The sequence below is a fragment of the Penicillium longicatenatum genome (genome assembly GCF_028827895.1).
Source record: "Penicillium longicatenatum strain IBT 33135 chromosome Unknown contig_11_segment0_segment0, whole genome shotgun sequence".
NCBI classification, from domain to species: Eukaryota; Fungi; Ascomycota; class Eurotiomycetes; order Eurotiales; family Aspergillaceae; genus Penicillium; species Penicillium longicatenatum.
In genome coordinates this window covers 1,243,487-1,258,472 of record NW_026643117.1, presented here as the reverse complement: position 1 = coordinate 1,258,472, position 14,986 = coordinate 1,243,487, and the positions used below count along the sequence as shown (strand labels likewise).

Below are 14,986 nucleotides of genomic sequence, written 5' to 3'. Positions count from 1 at the left end.
CAACAGAAACGCCTACCTGGTACATAAGACAAAGATGCGACTTATCTAGAGTAGCCATGGTCAAGGCATTGGAATTTCGTCATTTCATCATGTCATCCAATCCCGATCAAAACAGCGTTCAAGGGAGGCTGGCGCTGATAACTGGGGCATCTGGCGGGTAAGACTCACCATACATATAACCTTTGCAACAACATGGAGACTAACCTGCGGGAATCAAGCATTGGATCTGCCTGCGCACGTCAACTAGCAACTCAAGGTACTCATTTAGCTTTGACGTATACATCCAATGAGCAAAACATCCGGGACTTGGTGTCTTCACTCGCTCCAATTATCTCGCAAAAGGCGCTCCGCGTAACGACTCACCGAGTAAATCTGGAGCATCATAGCGAAATTGAAAACCTGTTCAAAGAAATACAAAAAGAACATCAGAGGCCCGTTGACATTTTGGTATCTAATGCTGGCTATGGAAAACGAATTCAAAATATCTGGTGAGTACCATTTTCTTTTGGGGCGAATAATCCAGACTTACGATCAATTCTAGGGATATTCCACTTGAGGAATTCAACCGCATGATCTCCGTGAACTTAACCGCGTCATTCCTGCTGGTCAAGGGCGTTGTGGGGGGGATGAAAGACCAAAATTGGGGGAGAATTATATTCATCTCCTCAGTTGCCGCCTACGGAGCGGGAATGAATGGCTGTCGTAAGTAGTACTTGAAGACTAATATTTGGAAGTTTCATACATAACTGATATTCGCTTGTAACAGATTACGCTTCCTCTAAAGCAGGCTTGATTGGAATGATGAAAAATCTTTCCGCTCGACTTGCTGAGTTCAACATTTCTGTCAATGATGTTGCCCCTGCTATGGTGGGCTCTACAGGGATGTTGTCTGATGAAAAGGCTTTTCCGGGGCTCACCGACTCAATTCCGCTGAGAAGATTATGCACACCGATTGAAGTCGCAAATGCCGTGATCATGTTTGCAACTACAGGCTTTGCTACTGGCCAGAGTCTAGTTGTAGGAGGCGGACTTCGCTGACTTCTGAGCCATTCGAAAGCACAGGTTTAAAGCCATGTTGCACATAGATCAATGGCTTTGATCTACATGTCCACTTCTAAAAGATCAGAAAACGAACGAATGTTTCACTTACTCGCAAGTTCAACACTGACTACGATTGCGTAGTTTTTGTGTTCATCCATGTCGATCTTGAATCATTTCCAAGGTTCTAGCTATCCATTACCGTTTCACTTCGCATATATTTCAGTCAAGCCCCTCAAGTTTCAAGGTTCCAAGGTCTCAGGTTCTTGACATTGAAGATTGTAACCGTCTTTTGAATCGTCTTTGATCACATTCCCTTTCCTTTGGATAAACGTGGCGCCGATGCGAGAAAATGAAAAATATTGTATTAAACCTATGGATCTTCTTAGGCGACTGAGCCTCATTTTAACATTCGAATTCCATGCTCACTTGCCTTGAGATTTCACGTTGGGAATTTGGCTAAATAAAGCAATACCCTAGCCGTCGAAGAGTTATAAGAGACTGGTTACTTAACAAAATATTAGTCCATTCTGCTTGGAAATAACGCGATACAATAAAAGCAAAAAGCGGAATTAATAACCAAAAATAAAGCACCGGATCACGAACAAACCATTTAGAGCTGTGTTGAGACATGCTGATAAGGGTTGGCTTAATATATCTAAATAGAGAAACCTTCCTAAGTTATTATTCTTGTATAAGATATGAGTCCGCGACGTCGAGCCTTGTTATCGGTGCTTGGTGGAGATCTTATTTTCAATTCATAAAGTTGCCGTTTAAGACTTCGAATCATCTCATTATTGCTCTGCTTCGGCCGCGCTAGCTTTTGGCGGCCTGATTCGCTCTGCTTCTTACCTCCATGGTAGGGTGACAAGATAGGCTTATCACTATCCGTGTTATCCTCGCTCTATTCCTGATCATGTCGACGCCTAGTATGCCGCCTTGGTCGTTCTTCCTTTACGAATCCACTAGTGCTCTTACTTTCGGATTTATCTATCTTATATAGTTTACGATAACTATTCTCTATTTCGTAGGCTTTTTAATATAGCACCCGATCACTATCTAGGGCTAAGCTAGAAGTAATCCAGCGTATAAATGCTCTTCCTTCTAAAGGGAGCACTCTATCCTTCTATTTTACTAGCGTTCTAGTCTCTAGTAGACATCGCCAAAACCTGAAAATGGGCCTAGAGTCAGGCCCAAAGCGGTTGATAGAAGATCTAACCTACTAATAACCAAGCCTGAATCCTAGGGTCATCTCTAACAATATGAATCCTTATGCACTGTATATGTAGATTCAACCCGCGGGTGAAATTATATGAACCACAATACACCCCCTCAAATGGAAAGTCGTCGATACTGTCATATAGCATACTCATCTCCCCACCATCTATCATCATTATCCACAGATCCCACAGCGCACGTGTCCAACATTTCATCCACCCGGGGAAAGTATCGTACTGATCCACATTCGGCCATGCTTGAAGAACCTTCATGCATCGCAATTCATGATCCACATCGTGGGGGCCTTCCTGTTCGACTTGCTCCGCGGATGTGCCTTGTAAAGTTTGCAGTGATTCTTCATCAATGATTATGCACATCCGGAACCTGTTCCAAGTGGATTGATAAATGCCTTGAGCATCCACCCTCGTCTCAAAATGAGTACGAATTGCCTCGATGGATGCCCCATTAAATCGTGGCTCTTCTATAATATTAGACCGGTATTTTGCGCGAACTTCCCTAGCTTTATGAGTGACCTAGCATAGTCCGTGACGAAATCTTCTTTAATACATGTCTCGATATACAGTATTTAACAGCATTTGGGAATGAAATATCGGACTCAGCAGAATAGGTGGTGCGATAGAGAACCTATCCTCAGTCCGGAATAATGTAAAGTCTGTTGCGAAGCTCATTCATCTTTGCAGGCGAGATGTTTGTTCGCGCGGCTGAATAATAGGGGTGAAAGGCAAAGAGGGAAAGTGAAAAGATCAAGATGCCAAGGCCTCCGGATGGCTAACCGAGTTTGCCAAGTTAGTTCCCTTCTACTAGTCATCACTACTGCGTCAAATTTTACCCTCTTAGTTTTGCCAATTCTTTCTTTTTCCCCTTACTTTTTACACCTCCGCATTGTACTATTAGATGTTCCAATTACCCAAAGGTGGTAACCGACCTTGACAACTTGCTTTCAACCCACGAAAACATGAGAGCATGAGAATTTGCCTAATCTCCTTGGGACACGTTTCTACTCGTCATTCATGGGGTCTACTCGTCATTCATGGGGTTTGTTCGCAGCACGGGAAGATCATGGACTCAATTCTGGAAGCTACTCGGAAACAGGGTCTTACGGGGAAGAATTTGACGAACAGACGATTCCGTGATACAATTTGTAAGCTCTGGGGTCATCTGGAGGTGATAGATAGCGGACTTTCACCTTTATAGGAGGCCCAGTTTAGCGACATGGTTCAGATTTGGAAGTACCTGCTCATTCTTGACTTCGAAGTTGACATGATCGGTTGGGCACAATCCCTCATCAACACACCACTGCATGCTCTCTTTCCAACCTCATGATGCTAGACTAGCGTAAAGATCAGGATAGAAGTAAATGCCAGTGCTGTCCACATCGGAATATCCCTAGCAGTACCCGTACCGGTATGAGTACTACTCGCCGCAGTCTGCGTCGCGCTACCAGTCTGACTTTGCCCATCTGTAGCTGTCGCAGCAGCAACAACATGGTCTGTCGAGACAGCAGTAACAACATGCAAATTCGATCTAAATGTCCAGGTAAATGTTGCTCCACTGACCGGTGCCGTCAAAGAACCGGTATTATAGAGCGTCTCGGTTCCATTCTTCGGAAAGCCGCCAAGCTTGTAATATGTGGTCGTTTCCCCCGCGTCCTCGGCTCCAAAGCCCAGCGCACCGGCGCAATCATACGCATCGAGGTAGTCGCCACATGTTTCGAAATCACCCATTGAGCTGTACCATGTGTCGGCCGCAAGGAGAGAGGGTTTCGTATTCGGACAGGTATCCCAGATGCTGTTAAAGTGGGTTAGTGCCTAGGTGGACAATAAAGGGAGGGGGATTCAACGCACGTGGACAGAATTGCACTTTCTGCACAGCAAATACACGCATCGGCGTATTCCGAAATGGCATCATTATCGGACATCTGATTGAGATTCGTCATGTTATTGGCGCAGGTGCTAATCTGGTCCCCGATCAGGATTTCTTTCTTGTACACCTTGCCAATATTACAGGAGCACCCGGAGACAGCATCGTCAGGTGGAGGCCAGAACGGAATTTCATCCAGATCAGTTATCGCGCACAAGTTGATGATATCTTCGACTGTGCTTTGGTATTCGCAGGAGTAAACCTATTTCTAGTTAGCTCCTGAAATTCCACTCGGTTAAATTTGGCGAAGAGCTCGAACCTGATTCCAGCAGCTCGAAGCGATGCAGTCAACCTGATTAAGCGCATTGACACACCCACAGGCGTTAATACAATCCATTCCTAAACTAGGACATTGCGTCTTCATGCAAGAGGCATTTCCATTGCAAGAGTTGTAACATTCATCACTGCCTCCAGCGCAATTGTTGTTGATGCAGCTACTCCAGCTGGCATCCGCCTTCTCGTAGCACTTTGAAAGGCCGCTTGCATCAGCGCAGATGGAAGTATCGTCAAAGTAGCCGACTGATTCCGCGGCTATCAATCCAGACGAAATCAGAAAAGAAAGAAGCAATCTGGATGTGAGAGACATCGTCGCATGAAAGTCAAAAACAGACAAAAGAAAGTGACCTACGCTCGCGGCGCCTGTGAGGCTAAAAGCCCTTTTAAGGGTCTATGGCTTGAAACCACGCCTGCTCGGGTCTAGCCGAAGGGGTCCAAGATCACATTGCTAGTGCTTACCCTGTCTTTTGCCCGGTCGAATGGGAGGGCGTGCGCTGCGGTGGCTGTGTCTTGGCGCTTGGCGAGCCTACATCTCCGGGGGGAAATCCGGGAAGTACGCTCGTTTAAAATTTCCAACACTGGGAGAATGAGAAAATGCCAAGATGAACAAAACAAACAAACTGTTATCTTGGCGGATGTCTTCCAAGTTTGTCGTTTTCATTATCAGTCAGCTGTAGACACCATATTGTTACGGACCCACTTAGTCCGCACCGCAGAGGAAGGACTACGGACCAACCAATTCGGGACAGAAAGGACCCAAGAACGAGATCACGTGCAAAGGAGGAACCACAAGGCAGAATCACGGACCGCCAAGGAATCTCCTGCGCTCAAGGACTGACATCACGTGACCGTGACTCCCGCGTCGACTCCCTACGGAGGCAAGTTCGACGTACAATGCATCTCTTCCATTCCGACCAAGCAATGTGACAGGGTTTAGTGGTATCTACCTTTGGGTTAGATCGTATGTGCAAGTTTATTTACTTCTTCACCTGACATAACCACCCTGATCAGCTCGAGTAACCCCTATTAATAGATATTACAATGGCACAACAAAGATAGAGTTCACGCCAGAGATCGGATCGACCACCAACACATCAGTATGCTCAAATCTCCAAGGTCAAACATTCACTACAGAATTTCAATCTTTCTTTGCTATCACCGAAAGAGGCCCTTACAATGTCGGCTCGAATCCAGTAAACGCGCTTTTGGCTCTATGGAACTCTGGCACAGCCTTTCCATCGCTTTTAAATATTTCCGATACGTCTCCATGGCCGTCATCTGCCCTTCAACGGTATCTCGAGTCTGCTCCGTGAGTCATTCATATATTACAACTTATAGGAAGCTCGGTGTCTAAATCCTTCTAGCTGGGTGATCTGTGCGAAAAATAACACGACTCAAAGTGACTCACCGTACGATTTCGTCAAATGATATATTCAACTTGACGTTATCGCCCGACACCAATGGAGCTCCATATAATATGACAGGGACTATTGAGAACGCAGACAAGATGCTAGATACGTTCGAAATGGACTTAGAGTCGTGTAATACTGCTATTGAAACTAAGCAGAATTCCATGTCGCTAGTTGATCGCGACTGCTCTAATAATGCTGGTTGGAAAGGGCTGGACATATCCAGTAGTTGACCTACAATTCGACAGCCGAACCGCAAATCTCAATCTAGATGGATGTGCCGCTGGCCTTCCATATCGGATTTCCTATACTGAGGGTGGCCAAAATGTACAATTTGGCCCGGATGAGGTACAGGGAAAGATAAAGATTTCCTACTTCGGGGTCATCGATCCCTACCACTCGGATATCCTGGTCAATACCAGCGCGACGCCAACCTGGCTCAGAACGGTGGGATTTGGAAACAATTCCATGAATATCGGCTACGAAAATGGTGGGGCTTTGGGCTGGTATTGTCGATCCTGTTGGCAGACCACTGCACTTAGCTGCGTTATTTCCTTGACTTTGATATATCTATAATTCCTACGAAAAAAGTTTATGTCCTATATCTACTATTAAGGAAGTATAATAGCTAGGCGAGTAGAGGAGAATGATAGTATTAGGTAGAATAATCTAAGAATAGGCATTTTTCCGACGATAACCCGGACTAAGGATTCGACAACCTCCTCGAATGATGTGTTGACGTCGTTTGTGCGAGGAAGAAAACTGCAGAGGGACACTTTAGCTAGAGTAGGGAATCAAACAAAACAAAAACAGTCAGAATCCACGTGTGTCACCCACCCTGATATCAGAGTGACTGGCTGGTATGTCGCTTAAGCATACTTGATCGATAGTTCGGTGGTAAGAATCCTTTCGGGCGGCGCTGACCACGCATGATGTTCAGCTGGCGATTGCGCTATGTCATTGAGGGTGGCTCTACATGTTTTGTACACGAACTTCTCTTGCTGGGCATATCTACCCAGCAATGTTAGCATTTCTCGATCGGTGGACATTAGCTAAGATTCTCTCAATCTCAGAGTTGAGATGGATATTATATGAAAATGAAACCCACATGTAACATAGATGATGGTAGCATAATAGACATCGGGTTGAGTGATTATCTGCACTAAGCTACATCCGGCTTGTGGGGGATGTCCATTTAACAACCGCCCCCACACTTTCAGACCCCTGCATCTCACATGACGCGCTATACTCTTACATTCTTACAAGGTTGCCTTCCTCATCACGATCCTCGCAATATTTGCCACGCAACTGACATGTTGTACCACGAGACAGCGCTTACGATCTAACCGATACATGCTTCGAGTCTCTCCCCGATTTTATCGCACTGGAGATCCTGGAAGCTAGTGCGACCACTATGCTAGGTACTGGAAAGCCTTTGCGGCTACGGTCCGCATGCACGGCGTGCTATGCTGCCAAGGTACGTCAGTTAGCGAGTAGAGCGGTAGATATACATGCGCGAACGACCTGACCGTGATTCATGTCTCCAGGTCCGCTGCAGCGGCGAGAAGCATGGCTGTGATCGATGTCGCCGAAACGGCTTTACCTGCGAATACCAAGTGTCGATGGTAGGACGTGCGCCGAAAAAACGACGGACGAAAGCGGATGACGAGATCCTACCCTTGCCTCAGGAATCACGAGTCACACCTAGCGCGAATTTATATCAATCGGCCCAGGAAAGCGGGTCTTTCTCCCAGCCAGAGGCCAGCATGTCCATGCTAGAGGGTCATTTACCCGCCTTGAATAATTCAATGGGGGGGTTCGCGATGGGGGATTATCCAGCCATATCTACTGAAGCAGAGATCAATAGTTACTTGCAGAATCTATTAAGTGAATACCCAGACCTGCCGCTGATTTCGCCTGGTGCGACCGATCCTTTTTGGCTGTCAACAGGAAACGTGGTGCTCGATCAACCTTCCGATATGCATAAGACCTCCAATTCTGATGGCGCATCTGCAACGACTGGCCCACGACAACCATCTGTGCCTAGCTCACACACGTCAGCAACGTCAGTTATGTCAAATAAAAACACACCGAGTTCCGTGGGCCCCTTGCAGACGGCGGAATCCGTGCGGTCCCGATTAGCGGAACATACTGATACAAGGATCCCGTCGATTTATCGTGATCAGTCTATGGTGTCGCAGTACCCGCATGCCGCCGCTCTGATGAGGATAATCGAGTACTTGGAAGAGCAGCTCCAGATCGCCCGAGTCCCGATCGATCAAGCGATGCGGCTGAACCGGCAGGCAATGACCAAGGTACGGGAAGTGAGCAACACCGACGAGTTTCGACGATGCCAGAGTTGTCCGCTTTTGGCGGCCACCGTCATGGATCTAGTCGTGGGGCTATATGAACTCGTGATCCTCTCCATCCAGCGGCCTCGTGGTGAGGGCGACGCCATTTCCTCGCCAGATCAGAACAATCTGCCCTTAGGACAAAGCCCACTTCAACAGGGAACAGGAACTGTAGAGATGACAAGTGACGGGTCGAGTCCCGGATCGGCCATCAGCGGCGTGTCAGAGCCCCCTCTTTTTCAGTTTGGATGTCTAGAGTTCGATCCGGATGAGCAGGTGATGTTCCGGGCTGCAATGGTACGGCGTGATTTGCGTCGGTGTGTCGAAACGATTCAGTTTTGCATTCAAGAAATCATCGAGCGACAGAAGCTGGCCACGAACTCGCGCGACAGTCCTATCAGTCGTGGAATATCTCAAGCGAGGGGGCCGTCCAGTAACGTGCACACCCAGTGGTACCAAGAGATGGCATATCGGGCCAAGGAGCTTCTGTCCGCCCTTCCTGCTCAGTGCGGCCATCATTGAAGAACAGATTGGATCTATCATTGTCAGACAAAGGTGGTGGGAAAAGGCAACAGTTTTAGACAGGAAAAGGATAATATTGCCACGAGTTTATATGACACCGAAAAACTCAATGATTGTCAAACTCTGAAGTGGAGATTTACCGGCGTGTAATAGCGTGTAATAGTATAGCTATATCACTATCATGCCAATCTTTGAGCTGGTAAAAAGGGTAAAATTACTATAATCACAGAATAAGAGAACCGAATAAAGAACATTAAGTCAAGATTACCAAGTCCAACGCTCAGGTATGTAAGGTGGTATCTCCTATCCAAATAAATTTTACTCGTGCGGGATGGGTATAACATCCTCCTGAATTAGTATTTTACATCTCAAGCCGCATGATGGTAACATCCCACTCCTAGGTAGAGTGCGTCCTTACAGCTATAGTAATGAGGGAATAATATGATGACTAGAATTTTCTTCGGCCTATTCACGGTTGTTGAGTAAGCATGTCGGCAATGCCCCATAGTAATTGGCGGACCGATACTAGCGCTCCGAAGGGCTGGGCTGCAGATCGGACGCCGAACAGTCGACTAGCAAGGACGCAGCATGGGGTCGTATTTATGCATAAATAAATCATCTGACTAGGGTCCCTTCATTCAGCGGAGGTATACATATATGTGGAAAGTCTTTTCTTTGATTCTTGCACAACTTTGCATTCTGACATTGTTTTTGTGATCCCCGCCGAGATGTGGTATGAGTACGTGGGCGAGATCATACCTATGAAGGTACTGCTTCTTGCCGGCCTTCTTGGAATTCTGGTACGCCAAATCACCACCTGCCTCGTGCCCCATGATCCTGCTTTCTCTCTATTTTTTTTTTCGCTTGTCATACTTTGTTTGGTTATTCCCCTCTTTGGTCCTTCGGAAAGCTCAGCGTCCGAGTAATGCTAAACGCACTCGTCCAAAAACGATCTAGATTACTTTTCTTGCTCTCTCTGCACGCGATGAATCATCCAAACATATAAAGAACGGCCAGTCCATGATCGAAACCGCTCCATTTGGGATGCCATTTGTCGGCCACGTATGGGCCTTTCTATGGAATCCTGATAGCTTCCTGCGGTACAGCCGGTATGTTACGGAAGGGCAGAAAGTCAAAGGCAAGAATTAAGGTTAATTTAACTACAGCGAGAGAGCTATGCACGGCATCTTCAATCTCAAGATGTTCGGCGTTGACACCCGCATAATTCACAATCCATCACTAATGAAATCCTTCTTTGCGCTGCCGGGCTCCGTCATTGAGCACAAGACCATGGGATCGAACATCATAACCAAAATCTTCAGCTTTCCATCAGCCGAAGTACCTCAGATGATAAACCATTTCGATGAGCTGATGAATACCTTTGTCACTCAGCTGATGAAAGGCCCAGGCTTCGAACGGTCGTGGAAAAGACTCTTGACCGACATTGAAGAAACAGTACCGTCAATTGTCAGGCCCCCTTCCGGTCCCGAGGATCTTCGGGGTTGGGAGCGATCCGCCAATGTCGAGGTTCAACCCGACGGGACTATCGAAGCCGATCTTTTCCCTCTCGTCCGGAACTGTGTGGGCTTGTTAAGCTCAACAGAGATGATGGGGCATGCTTTTGTCGATTCTCATCCTGATTTCCTGGAGGATGTTTGGCAGGTAGATGCAAATATAATGGGGTTTGTTTTTGGATACCCAGGCTGGCTGCCATCGATTGCGAAAGCGCGAAAATCCCGGGCCCGCATCGTGGAGAAGCTAATGGCGTGGCATGCGGACATGGAAGCCGTTGGGCCGGTGGCCAACTCGGATGCCGAGTCGGGGCCATTTTCGGACGTTAGCGACTTGATGAAACAACGACAAAAAATCTGGTCTGCCCGAGGATTCTCGATGCAAGCTCGTGCTGCCGTGGATCTGTCGATATTGTGGGCGTAAGTAATCTGCTTCTTGATCCCTCCTGTCTTGGGTGTTATTGTGTGAATGCTCATAAATGTGACGAGGGCAGACTCAATGCAAACTCCAACTCCACAGTTTACTGGATGTTGCGAAACATCTATGCTACCCCTGGCTTGTTAGAGAACATCCGTCAGGAGATTGCCCCCGCCTGTTTAATCAATGACAACGAGTTGCAGATCGACTGGAAGAGACTTCACAACAGTAGTCCTCTTTTCAAGTCTTGTTATTTCGAGTCTCTCCGCCTTGACTCGGCCCCTTGGTCATTCAAGCGCCTCCAAAAAGACTGTACTGTGCAGGAAATGGGGGAGGATGCGCGGTCACCCGAAGCAAAAGGCAAGCCAACAGTATTTCCCATGAAAAAGGGAGATGCCGTGCTTGTCCCTGCTGATCTGCATCATACCGATTCGCGATACTTTCGCAACCCATCTGAGTTCATACCAGAGCGTTTCTTCGTGGAAAAAGGCGACGGTCTTGTTCATTCGGACATCAAGACTATCAGGCCGTATGGTGGAGGAGCAACAATGTGCAAAGGGCGATTTTTAGCAGAGCGCGAAGTTTTGGCGTTTGTGGCTGCCATGCTCATTTGTTGGGATTTAGAACCTGTCAAGGGAAGCTCATGGGATATGGATGGGAGAACAAAGACAAGTGGTGTCTGCAGCCCGAAGGATAAGTTGAGAGTTAGTCTTAAAAGAAGAGTCACCTAGTGGGCTTTTCCTGAATTCTGCCCTAATCAAGACATAAATTTCCAAGAAGGTCTATTCAATTAATCGTTTGGATAAGTAAGTAGTACAATTTAGTTATACTGATTACTTAAGGATACTCCTTTCAGGTCATTTACCCTTCATCTACCTTCCAAGGTTCGTCTCTTGAGGATTCGAAGACAGGCCATGTGACTAACTTAGTTGATGAATCCAAATTTGGCAAATCCAATTCAGTCATTCGTGGCAAGTACACGGCGAAACTGCACAAGGCCACTTGTGACTCTGATCTACGGCAATCTTATGCAAACATTGATTTTCAAATGTTTTTTATCTTTCGTTCTGTGTAGATAACAATGGAAGACTGCGCACCCTAAAGATGTAGACTGATAAGGCAAAACTTGGTATTCAAGACATGCTAAAGCTTAGTTGAACGGGCCCAAAACAACTGCATCTCCCCACTCCGCGCACCAGGAACGGGCGATAGTCTATCTGCCAACACAAACTTTGACTCTCCACATCCAGCTTGTTTGAAAAGAGAGAATATCTGGTCCTTTGAAAAGCTGTCATGGGAGATGGTATGCGCTGCAGGATGCTTTGGGTTGATTGTCTCATCAACGTGGTGTTGGTGGTGGTGATGATGATGATGGTGATTGTTCTCTGAAGAGGTTTGGCCTGTCGCCATCACAGGTTGCTTCACAGTACCGTTCAGCGAATCACGCGTCGCCCAGTCGATGATTAGAAGAACACCGCCCGGTCGCAATCGTTCGGCTAGACGCTTAGTAGCCAAGTCGATATCCTCAACATGGTGCAATGCCATACAGATAGCCACTAGATCAAACCCATTGAGCTCGTCCTCACTCAGTGGAGGCGTCGTGGGTTTGACCGTGGGGGCCAAGAGGTCACCCTGGATGGCTATCATGCGCGACTCGTCAAGGCCTAGATCTGCTGCAGTCGCGCGATACTTGTCTAGCATGCCATCCGACAAGTCCACGCCAATGCATTTGGAGAAATGAGGGTGCAGGGACTTTGGAACGACTTGAGTCAGTATTATATACAATCTTTCCGATAAGCTTGATCCAGAACTTACCCGTGAAACAATGCCATTTCCGCAAGCATAATCCATCAACTTGGTCTGTCCAGAATTTTCGGCGTCAGAGGTTTGAATACCTATCCACTCCGCGTTACCCTTCAAGAATTCAGAAATCTGGGCCTGCAGATCGTGCACCCATTTGTCCTTGAAGACAAGCTTTGAGGCATCACTAGACCCAGTCCACAGTCAGCATTCCTGTCCTCATATGTAATAATAGTCTGACTCACTTCCAATAATCCTGGTTCTTATCTGCAAGCGTTTTGTCCATCGTCGATGTGGTAGGCAAGTTGAAGCTATCTGTGAGTGTGGTTCGATACCGAAGAAAGAAAGCGAATATAGCCACAAGTGCAGCTGCGTGATATCTCCAGGGGTGCATTGGTGAAAATAAATTGCAGCGGCTAGAACGAAGTATTTAGGTGATGCAATTGACCCGGAACCAGCTTAACTCTTGATTGATTACAAAACAGAACGGAGGCCAGAGGATGATCCACCATTCCGGAATGGTGCTCGGAGTGGGGCGCAGGGCAAAGACCTTATTGGCCGATAGCGACGGACCGAAGCAACGGGCCGATAGAGTAGCGGGACGCAGATCATCTTATTGTTTATTATTCAGCCAAGTCAAAGGACCGTGCCACAATTCAGATTTGTCAGGGCTTGTTGCAGAGTCCCGAAGGGCCCATTGCGCAAGCCTAATACCCCTTAAGGTCAAGGGGATCTGTACTTATTCCCTTCAGTTGATACAGGCTTACAGCTTCAGAATTTGCAACAGAAACCAGAGACCGGTTTTTATCATCATGGCAGACAACGCCTCCTCGGACCTGCCTGGCCCCGGCCGGCTAGCACTTACAATGTTTGCTCTTTTCATGGGCATGTTCACTGCCAACCTCGACTCGACGATTCTCGCCACCGCTATCCCTTATATCACCAACGAATTTCATAGTATCGACGATATTGGTTGGTACGGTTCGGCCACATTCTTGACATTTGCTGCCTTCCAAACGACCTGGGGGAAATTTTTCAAATACTTCAATCTAAAATGGTCCTACCTTTTCGCCTTGTTCATTTTTGAACTGGGTAGTCTTATTTGTGCTGTTGCTCCTAACAGTGTGGCTTTGATTGTCGGCCGCGCGATTGCTGGCATCGGAGGCGCAGGTCTCTGTACGGGTACCTTTGTCATCATTGGATATACCGTCACCCCGGAGCGTCAGCCTACTTTTATGGGTGTCATGGGGGCTACCTACGCTTTGGCATCGTTTGTCGGGCCTCTGGTGGGAGGAGCGTTCACCGAGAAAGTCACTTGGCGCTGGTGTTTCTACCTTAACTTACCTATTGGTGGTCTGGCTGCGTTCATTATTGTCTTCTTTTTCAAGACTCCCAAGGGAGCAAAGCCGATTGAAGCCACATGGAGGGAAAAGATTCTCCAATTAGATCCAAGTGGCTGTGTTCTCATTATCGGTGCCGTTGTCTGCTACCTCCTGGCTTTACAGTGGGGTGGTATGCAGAAGAACTGGTCCAACAGCAGCGTGATTGGCACTTTGATTGGATTTATCCTGATCTTCATCGCATTTGGCTTCAATGAATGGTGGCTTGGAGAGCGTGCCTCCATCGTGCCTCGCCTGTTGCGAAATCGCCGAATCTTTGCCAACTGCGCTGTCGTCTTCTTCAACTCTGGCGGATTCTTCATTCTGATCTATTATCTCCCTATCTACTTCCAATCCATCCGAAATGCGTCTCCCATTGGCTCCGGTGTGCGGAATCTACCCTTCCTCATCGGCGGAATCTTCTCCATGATTTCTGGTGTCATCGTCAGTGCTACCCAGAGATTTGTTCCGTTTATGGCAGTCAGCGCAGCTCTCAGCGCGGTCGGAGGAGGCCTTATCTATACAATCACCCAGGATACCTCGACTGGGAAGTGGGTCGGTTATCAGATTCTGGCTGGTGCGTCGACCGGATTTATTTCGCAAATTCCCATCATGGCGAACACGGCGTGTGTGGATATGGCCGACATGAGCACCGTCTCCGCGATGACACTCTTCTTCCAGCTCCTTGGCGGCTCATTCTCTGTTTCTGCTGCGCAATCTGTCTTCGGCAATACGCTTTTGCGTAGAATACAGGTTACTGCGCCTGAAATATCTCCATCCCTTGTTCTATCAACTGGTGCGTCCTCGCTGAGGGACAGCTTCCCGGCATCAGCAATGCCAGGGATTATGGCCGCATATATGGATGGAATCAAGGGTGCCTTTGCAGTCGCAACAGCCATGCTAGCCATTAGCTTCCCATTTGCTCTTCTACCCAAATGGGAGAAATTGAGACCAGAGACGCAGGCATTGAGTAGTCCGAATGTAGCTGATGAAAAAGCTCAAAGCCATTTGGACTCAGAAACTGACAGCAGGTCCAATGTTTAATATTAATAACTTATCTGTTACTATTTTGATTTGATCGCTTGTGATTGCGAGGGTGGCTGTCAGCATCTAGCAACCATCC

At 47.3% G+C, this 14,986-nt stretch overlaps 7 protein-coding genes across 7 annotated transcripts; 4 read left to right on the top strand and 3 right to left on the bottom strand.

Moving 5' to 3' along the window:
• Nucleotides 1–89: 89 nt before the first annotated feature.
• On the top strand, nucleotides 90–1,038 carry N7484_000457 (SDR family NAD(P)-dependent oxidoreductase; the record flags this gene model as incomplete). Its single annotated transcript, XM_057110878.1, has 4 exons — nucleotides 90–157; nucleotides 219–488; nucleotides 542–702; nucleotides 767–1,038. The coding sequence occupies 4 exons, from the start codon at nucleotides 90–92 to the stop codon at nucleotides 1,036–1,038; spliced, it is 771 nt and encodes a 256-aa protein (XP_056978104.1).
• A 1,328-nt stretch (nucleotides 1,039–2,366) lies between these two features.
• On the bottom strand, nucleotides 2,367–2,945 carry N7484_000456 (uncharacterized protein; the record flags this gene model as incomplete). The annotated part of the gene is made up of 2 exons (XM_057110877.1): nucleotides 2,367–2,789; nucleotides 2,838–2,945. Coding segments are annotated over 2 exons (531 nt in total), but the record flags the coding sequence as incomplete, so codon positions are not given.
• Nucleotides 2,946–3,602: 657 nt separating this feature from the next.
• N7484_000455 (uncharacterized protein) lies at nucleotides 3,603–4,783 on the bottom strand (the record flags this gene model as incomplete). Its single annotated transcript, XM_057110876.1, has 3 exons — nucleotides 3,603–4,065; nucleotides 4,122–4,399; nucleotides 4,457–4,783. The coding sequence occupies 3 exons, from the start codon at nucleotides 4,781–4,783 to the stop codon at nucleotides 3,603–3,605; spliced, it is 1,068 nt and encodes a 355-aa protein (XP_056978102.1).
• Nucleotides 4,784–7,504: 2,721 nt separating this feature from the next.
• Nucleotides 7,505–8,755, top strand: N7484_000454 (uncharacterized protein; the record flags this gene model as incomplete). The annotated part of the gene is made up of 1 exon (XM_057110875.1): nucleotides 7,505–8,755. One exon carries the CDS (start codon nucleotides 7,505–7,507, stop codon nucleotides 8,753–8,755), a length of 1,251 nt encoding a protein of 416 aa, XP_056978101.1.
• A 1,020-nt stretch (nucleotides 8,756–9,775) lies between these two features.
• Nucleotides 9,776–11,415, top strand: N7484_000453 (cytochrome P450; the record flags this gene model as incomplete). The annotated part of the gene is made up of 3 exons (XM_057110874.1): nucleotides 9,776–9,864; nucleotides 9,922–10,686; nucleotides 10,761–11,415. 3 exons carry the CDS (start codon nucleotides 9,776–9,778, stop codon nucleotides 11,413–11,415), a joined length of 1,509 nt encoding a protein of 502 aa, XP_056978100.1.
• Nucleotides 11,416–11,827: 412 nt separating this feature from the next.
• Nucleotides 11,828–12,770, bottom strand: N7484_000452 (class I SAM-dependent methyltransferase; the record flags this gene model as incomplete). The annotated part of the gene is made up of 3 exons (XM_057110873.1): nucleotides 11,828–12,436; nucleotides 12,500–12,671; nucleotides 12,730–12,770. 3 exons carry the CDS (start codon nucleotides 12,768–12,770, stop codon nucleotides 11,828–11,830), a joined length of 822 nt encoding a protein of 273 aa, XP_056978099.1.
• A 526-nt stretch (nucleotides 12,771–13,296) lies between these two features.
• Nucleotides 13,297–14,907, top strand: gliA (MFS-type gliotoxin efflux transporter gliA; the record flags this gene model as incomplete). Its single annotated transcript, XM_057110872.1, has 1 exon — nucleotides 13,297–14,907. The coding sequence occupies one exon, from the start codon at nucleotides 13,297–13,299 to the stop codon at nucleotides 14,905–14,907; it is 1,611 nt and encodes a 536-aa protein (XP_056978098.1).
• Nucleotides 14,908–14,986: the final 79 nt, after the last annotated feature.